Source organism: Acomys minous (assembly GCF_964271855.1).
Source record: "Acomys minous genome assembly, chromosome: 14".
Lineage (NCBI taxonomy): Eukaryota > Metazoa > Chordata > Mammalia > Rodentia > Muridae > Acomys > Acomys minous.
The window spans coordinates 111923807-111942089 of NC_140496.1; the positions used below are offsets into that span (position 1 = coordinate 111923807).

Genomic DNA, 18283 nt, shown 5'->3' on the forward strand with positions numbered 1-18283 from the left:
TTAAGGCAATAAAACATTTTTGTATAATATTAAAATGGTTGATGGAGGTTCTTATGCATTTGACAAAGTTCACATAATATGTAACACAGAGTGAACCCTGATGTAAATGAAGTATGGACTTTGCTTGATGGTGTGAATATAGGTCTAGTAAACTCTGCTCCAGAGGCCATACAAGAACCCATGCATCTGTATATTTTCTGCTCCATTACTTCCCCACTGTTGAAATCACTATTTTAATGTTCAAATTCCATATTCTGATGTGGTACTTAGAGATTCCTAGATAAAACTTCAAGGTTCTCAGAAGGCCCTAGAAACATCTCCACTTTGTCATTCCATAGGGACAGCAATCACTTCAGGATCAGAAAAGACTGAACATCTCCGCTGTGTCACAGATTATCATTAATTGCTCCCAAAGTCAAGATGCAAATCCAAGGACAATTAGACCTTTCCCATCCCCGTGAAGAAGGGTAGAGGATTCACTGCAAAGTAAGCTGCTGCTAAAGAGAACAAAATAATGGTGCATGGGGGTGTTTTTGAGTTTAAAGAACACCATATATTTTTAAGGTTTACAATTGTCTAAGACATGAAATAATATCTGTGGAGAAACAAAACAAAACAAACAGACAAACAAAAACCCACAACCAGAATCCAGAAACAACCCAATAGGAAATGTATGAGCAGCTGGTCATTTCCTATGTACTCTTGATTTGGGTGTAAAGTGAAGTTTCATACTGTGGAATGTGTGGTCCATTCTTACACTTGGTTATGGGCAATGAGGGAACAGAATCACGGTGTCAGGAAGGTGCCACCATCAACTAGACTCTAATACCTACAACTTCTTAGCTATTGTAGAAAGTGATGTTTTAAGTTATAACCAGAGAACTTTTTATTTAACAACAAACAGGGCCATGCACTGTGTGGGAAAACCCCAGATTAGCATGCTGAATGTCATATAGATGTCTTTCATATGCAACGAAGATTTGTAATAACAACGTCTTCACAGTTTTTTAAAAATTGAAGCAAATAAAAGGTACACTAAACAATTTACATTATGTTCTGTATAATATGGAAAAATTAGAAAAATTAAAAGGTTACAAAATAAAATTTAATGTGGTTTTAATTAAGAAGATATTCATGCTTGCCTAAAGCAATGCTAAAATTCTGAATAAAACATGGTTCCTGTAATTGGACCAAGTTCATTTCTTATGAAGTTGTTCTAATTCTGAAGCCGCATATGTGCAGGAGCCAGGATGTGGGAGGCAAGGGTTGCCATGGTGAGCACACATCTTTTTGAGAAGTTAAATTAAAAAGAAATGTGCATAAAGACCTCTCAGCTCACAGTATATTCTGGAAATTGAGGACGTTTTTTTCTCCTATGGCATCTGGGTGTTGTGGAGGGGAATTGGCAATGTAGCACATAGTTAGGTAGCCAACTGTCCTCAACTACTGGGTAGGGAACCAGCTCTACTTACACTACATTAATAAATTATCTGAGTTCCGGACATTTGCAAGCCTGAGGCACCTGAGGGATTCAAACACAGGCATTACTTAAGTACACCCCTAAATAACTTTAGTCTCAGATGGGTAAGGAGAAATAAAATAACCCCTGTACCCTACTTTCTCTCCTATCCTGTGCTATGATGCGTAATTTGAAGGAGGCTTGGCAGACTGAGCCAGTCATTTCCCAGCAAGCTCTCCAGGTGGTTCCTGGACCCCTGGAACTGGGAGTGCTTGAACCAGAGACGCCTGCACGTGTTTCAGAAAGGCAGCAGCTTTTGAGGCTCTAGTGCACCCACGTGCTCTTGCGGGGGGGGGGGGGCTCTAAGGAACTTCCCCCCTCCGCCTTCAGAGGGAATGCATCATTTCAAAGTAGGAGTCAGCTGTGACCAGGTGTCTGGGTGGAGGGTGGGTTGTAACAAAGAAATGTCTGAGGTTGCTAGCCAAGAGCCATCCCGGGCTCTGTTCCTTATCCCTTTCTTTTGCCTCTGGTCAACTTTATTAAAAATAAAGGGGGAACTTCCGCAACTGGGATGCTGAGCTGCTCATAGGCTCAGCCTAGAACAAAGAAAATCTACTTCCCAGTACAGTTTCTCTTGCGTTGGAGGGATCACGTGCTCACTCTCACTGGTATGCACTCTGCTCGCCCACGCGATGAAACCTCTATTGTGCTTAGAAATTTTGCCCAGGTTAAAATATGTTCGAACACAAATTGCTTCTTATCCATCAGCAGAGCCCCATCTAGAGACTCAGGTGCACCTGCTCTCCTGCTGACCCAATTACCACTGCAGGTAGTTCCAATGTGCTTAAGTGTGCTGGGAAAGTAATAGCAAGGAGCAGGTGGAGGCCCTCTGCCTCAGTTCCCACCCACCCTCTCCTGCTTTCTGAGATTCATTTTACATGGAGAACTTGGAAAGGAATGTGGGAGTCACAGATGGTTCCTTCCTGAGGCTGATTCCCAGGAGTTGTGAAAGTAACCCCTTCCCTGCCTGCTGAGGTGCCGCTTCTTTGTACCTTGGTGGGGAGGGGCAACCAGCAAGAGAGAGGGGGCGGAGATGGGCCTTTTCTCCCCCTAACCTGCCGGCCAAGTAGTATAATGAAGCATTTTTTTGCAGCCATCTCGGTTATGAAGTCACTGTTTTTTAACGACAATCTGTGCAGCCCCCACCCCCATCCCGCCCCCATCTTGACTCTAAAATTGGTGATACAGGAGATCACTGGTAGCCCAGCTAATTTTTTCCGAGCCAGGGTGCCACGGTTACCCCAATGTTGGCGGTCTTTCTTCCCTTCCCAAATGCAATACAAAGCACATCCTGGATCCCTAAAGACTCCGGAAGAAGACAAGGGACCCCCGAGCTGAACCAGGAGCAATGAGGTTCCCCGGCTTCTCCCTAGGAACACAAAGGAGTTGCCTGGCTTTGGGAGACAAGCATCTTCCCTGACTCCAGAGAAAGCATTATCCCCATCGCTTTCCACTTCTTTCTGTCCTTTAGTCTTTCCTGCTTTCCCATCCTCTTCATCTCCCCAACCCCACCCATTTCTTTCCATCTTCAATGACATACACCCCAACAATTCCTTTATAGATACCAAGACAGTCATACAACACCTTCCAAGATAAAGCACAAGTGTGAGCTGCCACAAGTGTGTGTGTGTGTGTGTGTGTGTGTGTGTGTGTGTAAAGATCACACTCGTTCCATCCTTCACACTCCGGGGAAAGCGGACTGGAGACCCCAGGACAATAAAAATCCAGAAAGCCAATCTTGCCAGACCCCACAGATGCCCCACACTCGCTCCTCACCTTTCCTTTTCGCAGTATGTAACCCTTTAGGGTCCCTCGACCATCCAAAGCGCCCTGCTCCCAAGCACTAGTCCAGCTAGCGCGGGTTCTCACAGACTAACAACCGCCCCGACGCTGAGGCTTGCTGGCCACCTGAGCCTCCCAGAACCCCACTCCTTAACCGCGGCAGAGGTTTCCCCAGTGCCCTACTCACATCGCCAGAGGCAGAAACTACCCATGAGGGTCCAGGGAGCGAAGGCCTTGCAGCTGCTGAGGGTTATTCCTTAAAGTGCTCTGGGGTCCGCAGTGAAGCCAGTACAGGAGTCCTCCGGAGCGAAGACAGAGGGGACTCCAGGCAGATGCCACGTCAGACCATAGTGCATCTGCCTTTCAGGTGCCCCGATGGAGAGGTGCCCGGAGGACGCCGGGAGCCCTCCCGGAGCACCAATGCGGCCAGTCCCCAGCCTCCGCCCGCCCAGCGCTCCGCGCTAGCGACCGTAGCAGCAGCAGTGGCGGCCCCGGCGGCGGCGGCGGAGGAGGAGGCGCAGGTCCTTCCCCGCCCCCCAAAGGCTCCACAGACAATAAATCCTGGGTGGAGAAGAGAACGGCAGCGCGGGCGAATTGTGTCCCCAACTCGGCTGCTGCCTGGGCCGGCCACGACGCTTCTGAAGGGGCGAGGGACCCCGTGGCTCGGGGCACAGCAAGCACTGCCTGGGGTTGTGCGCTCCTGCAGCTGCGGGGAACGGCGGGGCCCGAGGTGGGCGGCTGCAGGTCCCGCTGGCCCAGAGGCTGGGTGGCCTTGGCTGGGAGCCCAGGGTTGGCCCGGAGTGGGGTCCTCCGCGGTGCCGCGGCTTGGCGCACAGGTGCCAGGATTGGCAGATGAGGCGCTGCTCCTGGCTCGCGCCTGTGACTCCCCACTCTCCCCGCCCCCTCTCTTTCCTCCCACCCTCTTTTCCGACGACACTAGCTGCAGCTGCTTCAAAGTGTGAAAAATGTCAAGGAGATTTTCCAGGGCTCAGAGGGGTTGACCATCTTCTTAGACCTCAGCCATTCTTGGACATCCTCGCTTGCCCCTGGTGACCTCTACTTGGACTCCCTGCAATTTGGAGGAACACAATCTATGTCCCGCGCAGAAAAGAGATGTTCTGCTTTCATTGGTTCCGTTACCACCCGCAGCTTTTAGACAACCAGCCAGGCTCTCTAGGTTCCTTGGTTGCCTGGAGTGCACAAAGCAGGTGTCACCAGGCACCGCATGGGGCAGCGCCTGCTCTGGCTCCTCGGGGCTTTCTCCCACCAGCCTTGGGCAATCCTGCTGGTGGCGCGGCGTTCTGCAGCGCCGGGCATCCGCCAGCACCGCGGCTCCGGGCCTGCGCGCCTGGTGCTCCCGCACCAGTTTCGTGACGCTGCGCGTGGCTCCGTAGGCTGCCGCTCCTGCTATCTCAGCAAAGAGGCCGCCAGGAGCGCCTTCTCGGGGTTTCCTCTCTTCCTGCGTTGCCCGCTGCAGGTTACAGGCTGCTCAAGAGAAACGTCTCTGCTTGTGAATCCAGTGGCTTATTTATTACTGTCATCCAGAGTTAATGGCAGCTTTCAAGACCCTTTCTTCTCATGTTGGTCTGGGGTTGCTGCTCTGGGAATACGCAAAAATGAGAAGTGTTTCCTAACTTCCTTTCATCTATTCGCAATCCTGCTTCTTCTGCCCTGAACTCAGGAACATTCGCCCCCATACACGTTCACAGGAATGCACACACAGAAGCCCAGGCATGTACAAAAAGCTTAAAAAAGAATACTGATGAAACGTGCTATATTTAGACCCCTTTTCTCTAGACCACAGGCCGAATTCTTTCTATCCCGGGATTCTTTTGCGATTTAGAGGCAATAGGGCTAGGAGCCTTCATCTTCTTTCTCTGTAATGCTAGTTAGTAGATGGTGACATTCAGATGTCATTTAGAGCTATGTGTGAGCTCCCTATTTACTGAAAAGTAAAAGTGCTGGCATCTAAGATCTGGAGTATTAAAACTCTTCAAGGTTAAAAGTCCTTTTTGCCCCCCTGGCTGCCAGGGATTGTCCAGAAAGACACTGGGCCTGGGATTCATCTAAGATAGGCAAGGGGGAGGATTGCTGCTTTCTCAGGGCACTGTGAATATGTGGGTTGACTTATAAGGAGACTTCCCTTAATTTACATATAGGAGGGGGAAGGGAGTGCATTTTGAAAAAGCAGATTTTATTTTTAAGCATATGGAATATTGTAAAACTTCTTCTCATAATGACAAAGAATTGGGGAAAAAATGTTGAAAGGACACTTTTGAAAAACTGACCTTTGCTGAACTCGTTTGTGTGTATGTGTGTGTGCTCAGTTTTGTTCTATGAACATCTTGCTGTAAGTTACAGTGTCTCAGCTGGAGGAGGTGCTATGAAAATTTTTTTATATGTGAATTGAAAATCTATTAAAAGTAGCTCATCACAGCTTATTTCCCGTTACAGAAATCCTTTGCAAGGTTCCAGTTCTTTTCTGTACTTCTTAGGCTGTTCTTTCTCACAAATTATTTCACTTCTTTCCTAAAGCTGTGTGTTGGGCCTATCCTTATGAAAAAGACACAAAAAGCTGATCTGAACTTAGGACTTCCTGCGTTAGAACTCAGAATTCCTTCCTTTAACTTCATGTATGGAAACATTTCAAAGACACTCTATGCAGCTGGCTATGAGTAGCTTCTTGCCCTCATAGACTGAAGAAATGGCCTTTCACAAGATGGGAGACATTGTTTCCCTTTCCAATGGGAGAAAAAACTTGTGAGAACCAGAAACTGAAACTCAGTGCCACAGCAATAGAATATTTTAAACCACATGACTTCTTTCTCCTTTTTCTTTATTTTATGATCTCATTACAGACTCCCAAGAGAAGGATCCTTTGGAGACAGGAGCTCCACAAGAAGATCAACAGAGCCAACAGATCTGGGCAGAGGGGCTGGTAGGGGGCCTGGGCTGCAGAGACTGATGCACCAAACAAAGACAATTCATGGAGGGGACCTAGGCCCCTGACTCAGATAAACCCAGTAGGCAGCTCAGTCTCCATATGGGTCCCCTATTAAGGGAAGCAGAGACTGTCCCTGCCATGGACTTTGTGACCTGAACTTTGAAAACTTACCCCTGGTCGGGTGTCTTACCATGCCACAGAGGAAGAGGATGCAGGCAGTCTTGAGACTTGATAGGCTGGGGTCAGTTGTAGAAGAGAAAGGCTCCCCCTCTCTGAGGACTAGGGGTGGGGAAGGGGATGGGGGGAGAGAAAGAGGGTGGGATCAATAAGAAGAGAGGGAAAGGGCTAAAATTGGAATGTAAAGCAAATACATTTAAAAAATAAATTAAAACATTAAAAAAAAAATCTCATTTTGGGCTATAAAGATCCAACTAGACAAAAGATGTTTATGGTGGGATGTGAATACAGCCCAGAAACAGAATGAAGAATCCTTGCTGTTCTTCCTACACCAGGAGTCTTGTCTAGTTAGAGGGTATCCTATCAGCAATGGAGGAGTGTTCCCCTTTCTCTACACCTAGCCAGCATGTGCTGTCGTTTGAGTTTTTTTATCTTAGCCATTCTGACAGGTGTACGATGGAATCTCAGAGTTGTTTTGATTTTCATTTCTCTGATGACTAAGAATGTTGAACATTTCTTTAAGTGCTTTTCAGCCATCCATATTCCTCTTTTGGGAAATTTCTGATTAGCTTTGTGCCATGTATTTTAATTGGAATACTTGGCGTGTTGGTGTTTAGTTTCTTGAATTCTTTATATATTTTGGACATTAGCCTTCTGCCGGATGTAAGGTTGATGAAGAAATTTTCTCAGTCTATAGGCTGTGGTTTTGTTCTGCTGACAGTGTCCTTTGCTTTAAAGACGATTTTTTATTTCATGTCAAACCAACCTAGATGTCCCTCAACCAAAGAATGAATACAGAAAGTATGATACATTTATACGATGAATACTACACAGCTATTATAAACAAGGAAATCATGGAATTTTCAGGCAAAGGGATGGAACTAGAAAAGATCATGCTGGGTGAGAAAGACAGGCATGGTATATACTCACTATTTTGTAGTATAAGCCCAGCATAGAGAGGCTCTGGGAGACTCCACCAAGCCGGGAATTGGGGTTGATTCTGGGACGTGCAGCTGGACTCTGGACAGAGTGATTAGAGTCTTATGGGAGAGAGGGAGGGGGAGAAGAACCTGGAGGGGTCAGGAGCTCCACAAAGAGGTCAGCAAGGCCACTGAATCTGGACCCAGGGGGTCTGCACAAACTGATGCACCAACCAAGGACAATGCATACAGAGAACATAGACACCCTGCTCAGATGTAGCTGATGGATGCTCATTCTCCACATGGAGGCAGGGGTGACATGAACTCTGGTGCCCAAGAGTTGATCACTTCCTCTTGGCAGGGCAGCCCCAAAGGCACACAGAGGAATGGGATGCAGGCTATCCTGATGAGACCTGATAGCCTGTGGTCAGAGGGTGGGGGAGAAGGCCACTCCCAGTCAGAGGACTAGATAGGGGAATAAGCCAGCAGAAGGAGGGCAGGTGGGAATGGGATGATAAGAGCAAAGGGTAGCAATCAGGATGTAATGTGAATAAATTACAAAAAAATTGAAAATTAAAAAAAGATGGAATCTCAGAGTCATTTTGATTTGCATTTCCCTGATGAATAAGGATACTGAACATTTCTTTAAGGGCTTCTTAGCCATTGGAGATTCTTCTGTGGGAAATCTTTTTTGAACTCTATGGTCCATTTTTATATTGGGTTATTTTGTTTGTTGGTGTTTAACTTTTTGAGTCTTTTATATATTTTGGACATTAGCCCTTTGTTGGATGTAGGATTCATGAAGATCTTTTCCCAATCTGTAGACTGCCATTTCATTCTATTGACAGTGTTCTTTGCCAAAGAATCAACAAAAAGAATTTCAGACTACTTTCACACATGAACATTGATGCAAAAATACTCAATAGAATACTTGCAAACTGAATTCAAGAGCACATAAAATATATCATACACCATGATCAAATAGGCTTCATTTCAGGCATACAAGGATTGTTCAATATAAGAAAATCAATCAGTGTAATCCACCATATAAACAAACTGGAAGAAAAAAAAATCACATGATCATCTCATTAGCAGCAAAATAAGCCTTTGACAAAATCTAACACACATGCCCTCCCCCCATGATAAAAGTGTTGGAGATATTAGAGAAACAAGGTCCATATCTATAATATAGAGCCTTTATCAATACTGATAGCCAACATCAAGTCAAATGAAGAGAAACTCAAAGCAATCCCACTAAAATCAGGGACAAGACAAGGCTGCACACTCTCTCCATGTCTGTTCAGTATAGTACTAAAAGTGCTAGCTGGAGCACTGGGACAACGAACAGAGATCAAGGACCATGTGAAATCATCCTTTGTACCCAAGGGGGCCTGAACAAACTAATGCACCAACCACGGACAATGCATGCAGTAAACCTAGACCCCCTGTTCAGATCTAGCCAATGTACAGCGCATTCTCCACATTGTGTGAAGAGCGGGCACTGACTCTGACATGAACTCTGGTGCCCCCTATTTGACCACTTCCCCTTGGCGGGGAGGCCTGGTGGCACTCAGAGGACGGGTACGCAGGCTACCCAGATGAGATCTAGCAAATTTTTAAAGCCGCATAAATACCCATGTTCTTTGAAATGTTCTAGGAACTAGACTAGGAAGGGACGCTAGAAAACTCATTTTACAAAGTCAGTATTACCTTGCTACCAAAACAGGATTAAGAACAATAGGAAATTACAGACCACATTTCCTAAATAACAGGAACTCAAATTTTCCCAGTTAAATACTTGGAAACTGATTTCCACAGTACATTTTAAATGTCATTTACTATGACCAAGTTGTCCTCAGTCAAGGGATGCAAGAGTGACTCAATGCCTTAGTCTGTGTTCTATTGTTGTGAAGAAATAATCACCACCAAAGCAGCTCTTGTGAAGGAAAACATGCAATTGGTGCTTGCTGACAGTCTCAGAGGTTTAGCCCGTTATCATCATGGCGGGAAGCATGGTGGCAGGCAGACAGGGCGCTGGAGAAGCAGCCCGATAGCTGAGAGTTCTACATCTAGATTGGCAGGCAGCAGGAAAAAAGATGGACACTGGGATTGTCTCTGAAGACCACCACCAGTGACACACTTACTTCAGCAAAGCCACACTTTTTAATCTTTTCACAAAGGGCAGCTCCCTGATGACCAAGTGCTCAAACTTATGAGCCCCTGGGACTTATTCTCACTCAAACCACCACCTTCAACCCTGAGCAAATCAGGGCATGTAATGCACTGCATGGACTCAAAGGAAGAGATCACAGACTAGTTTCAGTAAATTTAGAAACTATCTTTAATATAACATACCTTTATGATAAAATTCCTAGAGGAGTAAAGATAGTTAACATTGAAAAATAAGCAGAATGGACTCTTAATATTTTCAGGATAAATAAATTAGTGGATGATGAAATAGCTGTATATTCTCATATCCGAACATCACACAATGTGAATATGTGTCAAAATATCACATGGCATCACATGGTGAATGTGTGTTTCTATTTCTTTTTACTGAGTTGAAGAGTTTCTTCTTCATCTGTTCCATGGAAATCCTTAGTCTCAGCCATTTTCATGTTGCTGCATGAAAAATGTATGAAATTGAATCTTATCATGGGTTATAAATTTATAATTTTGCATTTCTGTTTGATTATGAGGCAGAGTATCTTTTTGTTGTTGTTGGGTTTTTGTTTGTTTGTTTGTTTGTTTGTTTTCGAGACAGATTTTCTCTGTGTAGCCCTGGATGTCCTGAACTTGCTTTGTAGACCAGGCTGGCCTTGAACTCACAGTGATCCACCTGCCTTTGCCTCCCAAGTGCTGGGATTAAAGGTGTGCATCACCATGCCTGGCCTCAGAGTATCTTTTACTAGAACTATCACTCACATTTCCTTTGTGACATGTTAGTGTATTTCAGTTATATTCAATAATATTTTATTCAATCAACATAGTTCTGTTACACTTTAAAAATTTTCAGTGCACAGAATACAAATACATGTTCCTTGTACAAAATTAAGGCTTTGTAGTTCATAGTTCACCAGAACAAACAAACAAACAAACAAAGATGCCTTTCTCTCGTGAACTTCAACCTCATTTTCAACCAGTTAAAATGACTTGGCCAAATGTAATCAAAACAAACACTATAAATAACACCAAGTCCTTTAAAACTGGCATTCCACATTTATTTCTTGGCATAGGTAATCTTTATGGCACGGATGGTGTAATCCTAAACCCTTGTAGAGCATCTCTGGCAACTCCAGCCTGACCATCATTTTCAAATTCTACAGATGCAGTGTCATGTCTCTTGGTACCAAGTGAACTTCCTTGAAACCAGGGAACTGATTGAACAACATGGATAACATCATCTCTTTCGTCTCTTCTGGTGAGTTATTTAGGAATAGGATATAGTCTGGAGGGTAATCAGGGACCTGAGGATTTGACGCTCATTTCCTTGAGTGTTAGCTGTTCCCTGGCCAGGCTTTTGATTTGCAGCTGCTGCAGCCTGTTCCATAGTTTTAGCTTTCTTCTTTTCATTGTTGGAAAAAATGTCATACATTTTAGATATTATATTGGAATCATTTTGCATACTGAATTCTCATTGGTTTACCATAAAATGGAAATCCTTGCAACTGTCTCAAACCACTTGTGAACGAGCCCAGTTCCTTAAATAAAAAGAAAAGCCTGCCCCTTCATTTTCATGGTCTTCAAAGCCACAATATCTATCACATGTCCAAATTGAGAAAACATGGCATACAGGAATCTCTTCAATTCTTCTTTTTTAATTTTGTCATTCATAAAGTTTATGTAAATCGTGTGTTTTGGTCTAACATCCATGTTTGGGTAAAAGCCTTTAAGTAGCTTGAAGCCTGTACTGTCTGCTTGAAGACAAAGCCAGAAGAGTCCTTTATGCCTTAATTCATACATGAGTGTGTGTGTGTGTGTGTGTGTGTGTGTGTGTGTGTGTGTGTGTCCTGGATTCTAATTCTGTGTTAGTTACATATCGTCTTTGAATTCTTTTATTACTCTTAATGTGGTGCATTTTATGAAAAAAACATTACTTAAATGCTATCAACTATATTAATATTTTCTTGTTGCACCAATAGTTTAAAGCTTTATTATGCTAAGGTTATAAATATAGTAATACATTTTCCATGTGCTGTTCTTAAAGTTCTGACTTTTTGCTTTAAGTATTTTCATATGTTCAAGTTTTCAGCATATGAACTCTTGTTTCTGTGTGCTGTGAAGAAGGGATTTATTTTCTCTAATTTTTAAGTGCATTTGTTTTTTATTTTATTAATTTATTCATATTACATCTCAATGGTTATCCCCTCCCTTGTATCCTCCCATTCCTCCCTCCCTCCCATTTTCCCCTTACTCCCTTCCTTTGACTGAGGGGAACTTCCTCCCCCTGTATATGCTCATAGGGTATCAAGTCTTTTTCCAAGCTCCTCCTTCATAGAAAAATTAGTTTACTACCCAGTTATCTGTTATTCCAATTTAATTCATTAGTCTATTTTTGAAGTGATATCTCTGTGGCCATTTGTCTTTACTTCTATCCTCTTTGGACTGAAGACTGTACTAATGAAAATAAATTCACAAGTGGTGTTGCATATCTCTGTAGCAGGATATACAAGTTTGTGGGTATATGACTAAGTGTGGATATTGACGTAGATTTACTTTCAGTCTCCAGAGGAAAAGCCACACTGATTTGTACACTGGCTGTACTAGTTTGCACTCCCACCAGAAATGGGTAAGTGTTCTTTCCCCCCCACATTCTCATCAGCATGACCAGTCATTTGTTCTACTCATCTTTGCCATTCTTACTGATGAAACTCAAAGTACTTTTAATTTGCATTTTTCTGATGACTAAGGATGCTGAACATTTTGAAAAATGTTTCTCTTTCATTTGTGTTTCAATTTTTTTGAGAATTTTCTGTTTAGTTGTTTTATATTGGGTTATTTTTGTTGTTGTTGTTGTTCAGTCTCTTTTGGTTCTTTACACTAGTCCTCTTTTGGATGTATAATTGATGAAGAACTTTGCCCATTCTGTAGGCTGTTTCTTTGTCCAAATGAAGGTGTCCTTTCTGGGGGCTGAAGCTTTTCAGCTTCACGCAGTCTCATTTACTAACTGTTGGCCTTGGCGCCTGGGCTGTAAGTGTCCAGTTCAGAAAATCATTTTTAAAAATTTTATTAAATATTTTTACATATGTATTTATATGGTTATACATATATACAATAAAATACCTACAGAGAGAAGAACCATGAAACAATCAGGACTATTATTTATTTATTTATTTATTTATTTGTTTATTTATTTTTGGTTTTTCAAGGCTCTGTGTAGCCTTGGCTGTGCTGGACTCACTTTGTACACCAAACTGGCCTTGAACTCACAGCAATCCACCTGCCTCTGCCTCCCGAATGCTGGGATTAAAGGCATGTACCACCATGCCTGGCCAATCATGAATATTCTTAATAATACATGTTATTATATATAGTGTTTGGGCTATTTGTATTTGGCAGCCTTAAAGAAAACATCTTTCCTATCGTGGTGAGTCTGAAATTCTGAACGTAAGTCAATATTTGTCATATCTCATCATTATCAACTTAAAACATCTGTATAGACCTAAAAATATCTTAACCCTTAAACAACTAAGCTTAATTGCAAAACTAAACTATCTTGTCTTGAACACCATCAGAGACTTGAGAAGGAATGAAACTGATTAGCTGAGTCTACAGGGAGTGCAGGTTAGCAGCTTTCCAAATGAGAAGATGACAGAGACAGTTTACTGCCTGAACAGTTACCCAACACTCTCTATAACATTGGAGCATCATCTTCAGCCTTCTGGCTCAATATCTCTGACAGATATGTTTGTAAGTCAGGAACTACTGAGGACGTGCTTACCCTATCTTGGCAGAGTTTGGCTGTCGACTCTGTCTCCATCCAAACTTGCCCATTTTTAGGCAGAATTCTTTCTGTGGTAGAAATGAGGACCTTTTGGCCAGTTGCTTGTTTGCCACATTTGAAACTATCTTCATAAGGAGGTTCTTTGATGCTCATCATCTTCTTTGAGGTAGGCTGGGTGTTGCCAGGAGTTTGCCTGTCTGGTTGTAAATCTATTTTTGAAATAAGAAAAACATCTTTAAATGTCATATTCTGTAGGTCTCTGAGAGTTTTGAAGACTATCTATTTTGCTTTATCTTTCTATAGAATCATATCTCTCTGTTACACCTAGGATACATATTCTTGTGATAAAAATAAGCTAGTAATTGATATAATCATGGTTTTATGAACTAACAATTAACTTGTATAGCTTACTCATCCTAAACAGCCTGCAATAGCACTTTCAAAGTATTGGAAGTAAATCTTGTAATATAATGGAGTTGTATTGGTTATAGTACTGAATATTAGAGTAGAAATATACATAATGTATGTAAAGAATAATCTTAAGTTTGAGTTCTATACCAATGTATCTAAAATTAAACCTATTTTGCATCTATATGTGAAATTCTATACCAGTGAATTAAAAATAACCTTGTGAGTAACAATTAAGACATTAGTTGCAGTTCATAAAATCTTAACTATGCCAATGCTTCTCTTTAGATTTTTATAGAACCATGCATAAAAAACTGGAATCATGAAAGAAATTCCCAACATTCATCTTGTTGTTCTGAGTTAAAGTTTGAGAAATGAAGATTAGAAAAGCAAACAAATTGAACATCACTGTACCTTTTGATAGAGATGTGAAAGGGTCATCAATAAGCAGAGAGTTAAGAATAAAGAAACCAGCCAGAAGGTGGTGGGTGGTGCAAGCTTTAATCCCAGAACTCTGGAGGCAGAGGCAGGCGGATCTTTGAGTTCAAGGCCAGCCTGGTCTACAAAGTGAGTCCAGGACAGCCAGGGCTGTTACACAGAGAAACCCCCTCTCAAAGAAAAAAAAATGAAAGAAACCCGTTACATTACTGTTGTTGAAAGAATACATTGTTTTTTCAACAATATATTTGTATTGTATTTCTCTATATATAAACAATATAGGCCTTTTGTTAACATCCTAAGAGCTTCAGACATTTTGTTAAAGTTGTATATAATTGTTTCCTAGTTATATATACAGGAATAATTTTTCCTAGTTATTTATATAATATAGTTTCATAACTATTTATTAGCATATAATAACACACAATTATTTTACTACCTTTTGTCTCTACAGAAACGTATTCTCAGTAGTAAACAGCTTTCTTCTTGATGAACAACATACTGTGTTTCAGAAATAACACAATCCCTGTATATTCTCACTGCTTTGCAGAAACTTGTGTAGCTGTACCCATATAGTATATGGAGTCTCTCTCATATTTTTCTTTTTAAAAACTATTTTGCAATAATGGAGTGACAGCACATAGTGGTGAGGAAGTGGCATAAAGGGACCACTCCTCCATTGCTGGTGGTAGTACAAACTTGTACAGCCACTTTGGAAATAAATCTTGTGCTTTTTATAAAATTGGAAACAGTTTACCTCAAGACACAGACATACAATTCCTGGCCTTATACCCAAATCATGACATCATACCATAAAGATACCTGCTCAGCTATGTTCATAGAAGCTTTATTTATAGTAGCCAGAAACTGAAAACAACCTAGGTGTACCTCAACCAACTAATGAATAAAGAACATGTGGTACATTTATACAATGGAACACTTCTCAGCTATTAAAAACAAAAGCATCATGTAAATTGCAGGCAAATGGATGAAATTATAAAAGATTATCCTGAGTGAGGTATCCCAGACCCAGAAAGACACGCATGGTATGTACTCACTTATAAGTTGATTTTAGCCATAAAATACAGGAAAGCCATTCTACAATCCATAGACCCAGGAAGCTAAGTAACAAAGAGAGCCCAAGGGAAATAAAATAGATATTGGAAGTGGATGTAGAGAGAGAACTGGATGAGAGAGGGAGTGGGAAGGGGACTGAGAGTGGGGATCAGGTGGAGAGAGAATAGGAGTGGAAGTGAGAGGGCTGGGAGAGAGAAGGGCATCTCTGGGACACGCTGGAGACCTATGAGAGGGAAGGCTCCTGGAAGGGTACGGGGCAATTCTAGGGAGACTCCTAGCAGCCAGAGATATGGAGGCTGAAGTTGCCCCTTCTTATAGCCAGGCAGGACTTCTAGTGGAGGGAAGGGGACACCAACCCACCCACAAAACCTTTGATCCTGCCTGCAAGTTATGCAGAAATAAAGATGGAACAGAGATTGAAGGAATGGTCATCCAATGACTGGCCCAACTTAAAACCCACCCCATGGGAGAGAGCCAAACCTTGCCGCTATTAATGATACTCTGCTATGCTTGCAGATAGGAGCTTAGCATAAATGTCCTCTGAAAGGCTTCACCCAGCAGCAGATGGAAACAAATACAGAGACCCATGGCCACACATTAGGCCATGGGGAGTCTTGTAGAAGAGTTGGGGGAAAGGACAGAGGGACCCAGAGGGGACACAAACACCACAAGAAGACCAATAGAGTCAACTAACCAAAGACCATGGGTGCTCACAGAGACTGAACCACTAACCAAGGAGCATGCATGGATTGGACCTAGGTTCCCTACACATATGTGGCTGATGGGCAACTTTGTCTTCATGAGGGTTGTGGGCATAAGGTTATTATGTAGTTTAAATTCTGATTTCCTGTCTAAATGTCTGCTCCCCAACTGTCCTCCTGTTATGTCAATAAAGCAGTTTACAGGGAATCCCTAATCAATGAGTAGGGGAGAGAATAGGCCTGGACTTCCTATGTGTGTGTTGGCTTGGTAGGGAGAGGTGGGGGGTGGGAGGTAGGGGTGGGGAGGTGGGGATTTAGGAGAGGAAACAGAGAATCAGCCATGGGTAGAAGTCCAAGGAAGATTAGTGGGAGGGAGCAAGGAGTGGGAGCCAAGGAAAGCTACAAAGCACAAATATCTCTGGGAGTAAGACAGGATAGCATAGAGGGTTAAGAACAGACTTGAACTGCTCAGAATCTGTTGTGAAGCCTTGTGTTATAAAAGAATCTCAATTATTTGTGTGATAGCCAGGTTAAGAAATAAACTAAGAGAAACAAACACTGATTTATAAAAATAACCCAGAGAGTGTCTTCTAGCAATTAGAGCTGGGGCTGTCTCGGACATGTTCCCCTAACTGGGCTGCCTTGTTGGGCATCAAGGGATGCATCAGAAGATGGCTTAGTCCTGATGCAACTTGATATACAGTGGTGGCTTGTTGGTGGTGGGGATCCCTTTTTGTGAGGAAAAGGGAAGGGAGGAAAGGAAAAAGAGGGTGGGAGGGTGGGACTGGGAGGAGAGGAGGTTCAGGCTGGGATAGATGTGTAAAATGAATAAACTTTAAATAATCAAAAAATTTTAAAAATTCTTGTGGTTTTGTTTTTGTATATATGATTTGTCCAGAAGGGAGTTTGGCTTGGTATATATGAAGTGGTGGGTTTGATGCCCCAGCAGGAGACTCTCTCTCTCTCTCTCTCTCTCTCTCTCTCTCTCTCTCTCTCACACACACACACACACACACACACATGCATAATAAAAAAGAATATTCATATGCTCACTTTCCCAAATGTCCAAATGTTAAGCAGTTAATGTTCATACCATTTATCTGTCAGAATTCCTGTGTCCATTTTACTTTTGTCCTTGAGTAATGATCATGTAATCCTCCCCAACTTAATAGAAAACGCTACTTATTTAATCTCTGTATATACAACAATGAGGTTTGAAATGCATAGGATTTACTTTGTCTTCATTTTTTATCATAATTTATTTAGATTACATCCCAGTTGTTATCCCCTTACTTGCATCCTCCCTTTGCCACCATCCTTCCCTCTGTCTCCCTATTCCCCTTCCCAAGACTTCTGCCAGGAGGGGACCTCCTCCCCCACCATATGTTAAAGAATGGGCAAGATCTCATTGTTTCAATATATTTTTTCATCTGTGACAAAAATAACTGAAAGTAAGGTATCAATACCTTGCAGAAAATCAGTTTAAGTGACTCCCATGAGCCTTTAGCAGTGATAGCAAAAGATGACGCAGCTTTCTCAGGCTATTCCAGGCTCACCTTACAGCGTCCAGCCCACTCACATTTCTCCCCAGGAAAGGTCACAGATTCTAGAATCACTGGTAGCTTCCGGGTTTAAACAACCCAGATGTAAATTCTATTCCTCCAACTAAAGAATATTTTAATGTTTGAAGAAACACCTGGCATTTCATAGATTCAGTCAAAGTGTTTCTGATGATAACCAATTCTTCCATCAGGTCCTGATGCAAATTCTATTATTCCTCAACTTGGTGATGTTCTCTGTGTTCCATTGGTTGAGAGTGTCGTAGACTAGTGTCTTTGAGCCCAGAAGACTTAGTGTGTTTTCTCTTGCAGAGTAAAAGAAAATGAAATATAGTTCCACCCCAGTCATTTGGTGAAGATTGATACTTTTTCTAATAAAAATGGATAGAATAATTTCCTGTTGTGTTACAAAGTACTTTAAAAACAATAGGTAAGAAAATGGTAGTTTGATGCTACAATATGAAAATTACTATGGAAGCAACTCATTTACATTATTTTTAAATGTCAGTTATTATATTTTTATAATAGATCCTGAATCTCCATGCAGATATTATTTCCTAGATCATAACAGGGCATTTTATGATCTTAATTGTATACCTAAAGAGACTGGATAGATTTTGTCATTTCTGCTTAACTTTTGCATAATGTATACTATACAAATCTTTATGATATTTGTTTAATTAATACTGTTGTCTGTTTCATCACTAGAAAGTTAATACACAAAAATAGCATTTAAAAGACATTGGGGCTCATTTGTAATATTTATGTGTCAAGATAATAAACTTATCCTGTTAGAATCTTCGTAACATCTTTT

At 42.0% G+C, this 18283-nt stretch overlaps 1 protein-coding gene and 1 pseudogene across 15 annotated transcripts in view; both read right to left on the reverse strand.

Annotated features, from left to right (window-relative positions):
• The window catches only part of LRRC7 (leucine rich repeat containing 7), a 474653-nt gene extending 470487 nt beyond the window's left edge, over window positions 1-4166 (reverse strand). For 13 of the 14 annotated variants that reach the window (XM_084757043.1, XM_084757042.1, XM_084757040.1 and 10 more), the window contains exon 1: window positions 3489-4164. In XM_084757043.1, the coding sequence (XP_084613169.1) occupies window positions 3489-3490 (2 nt within the window). In that variant the 5' untranslated portion in view covers window positions 3491-4164. Of the gene's footprint in view, window positions 1-3488 lie in introns of all 14 variants that reach the window. The other variant, XM_084757044.1, reaches the window with a different exon arrangement.
• Window positions 4167-10562: 6396 nt separating this feature from the next.
• Window positions 10563-11254, reverse strand: LOC311582858 (U2 small nuclear ribonucleoprotein B''-like; annotated as a pseudogene). The gene has a single exon. The product of its transcript is annotated as a U2 small nuclear ribonucleoprotein B''-like (transcript).
• Window positions 11255-18283: the final 7029 nt, after the last annotated feature.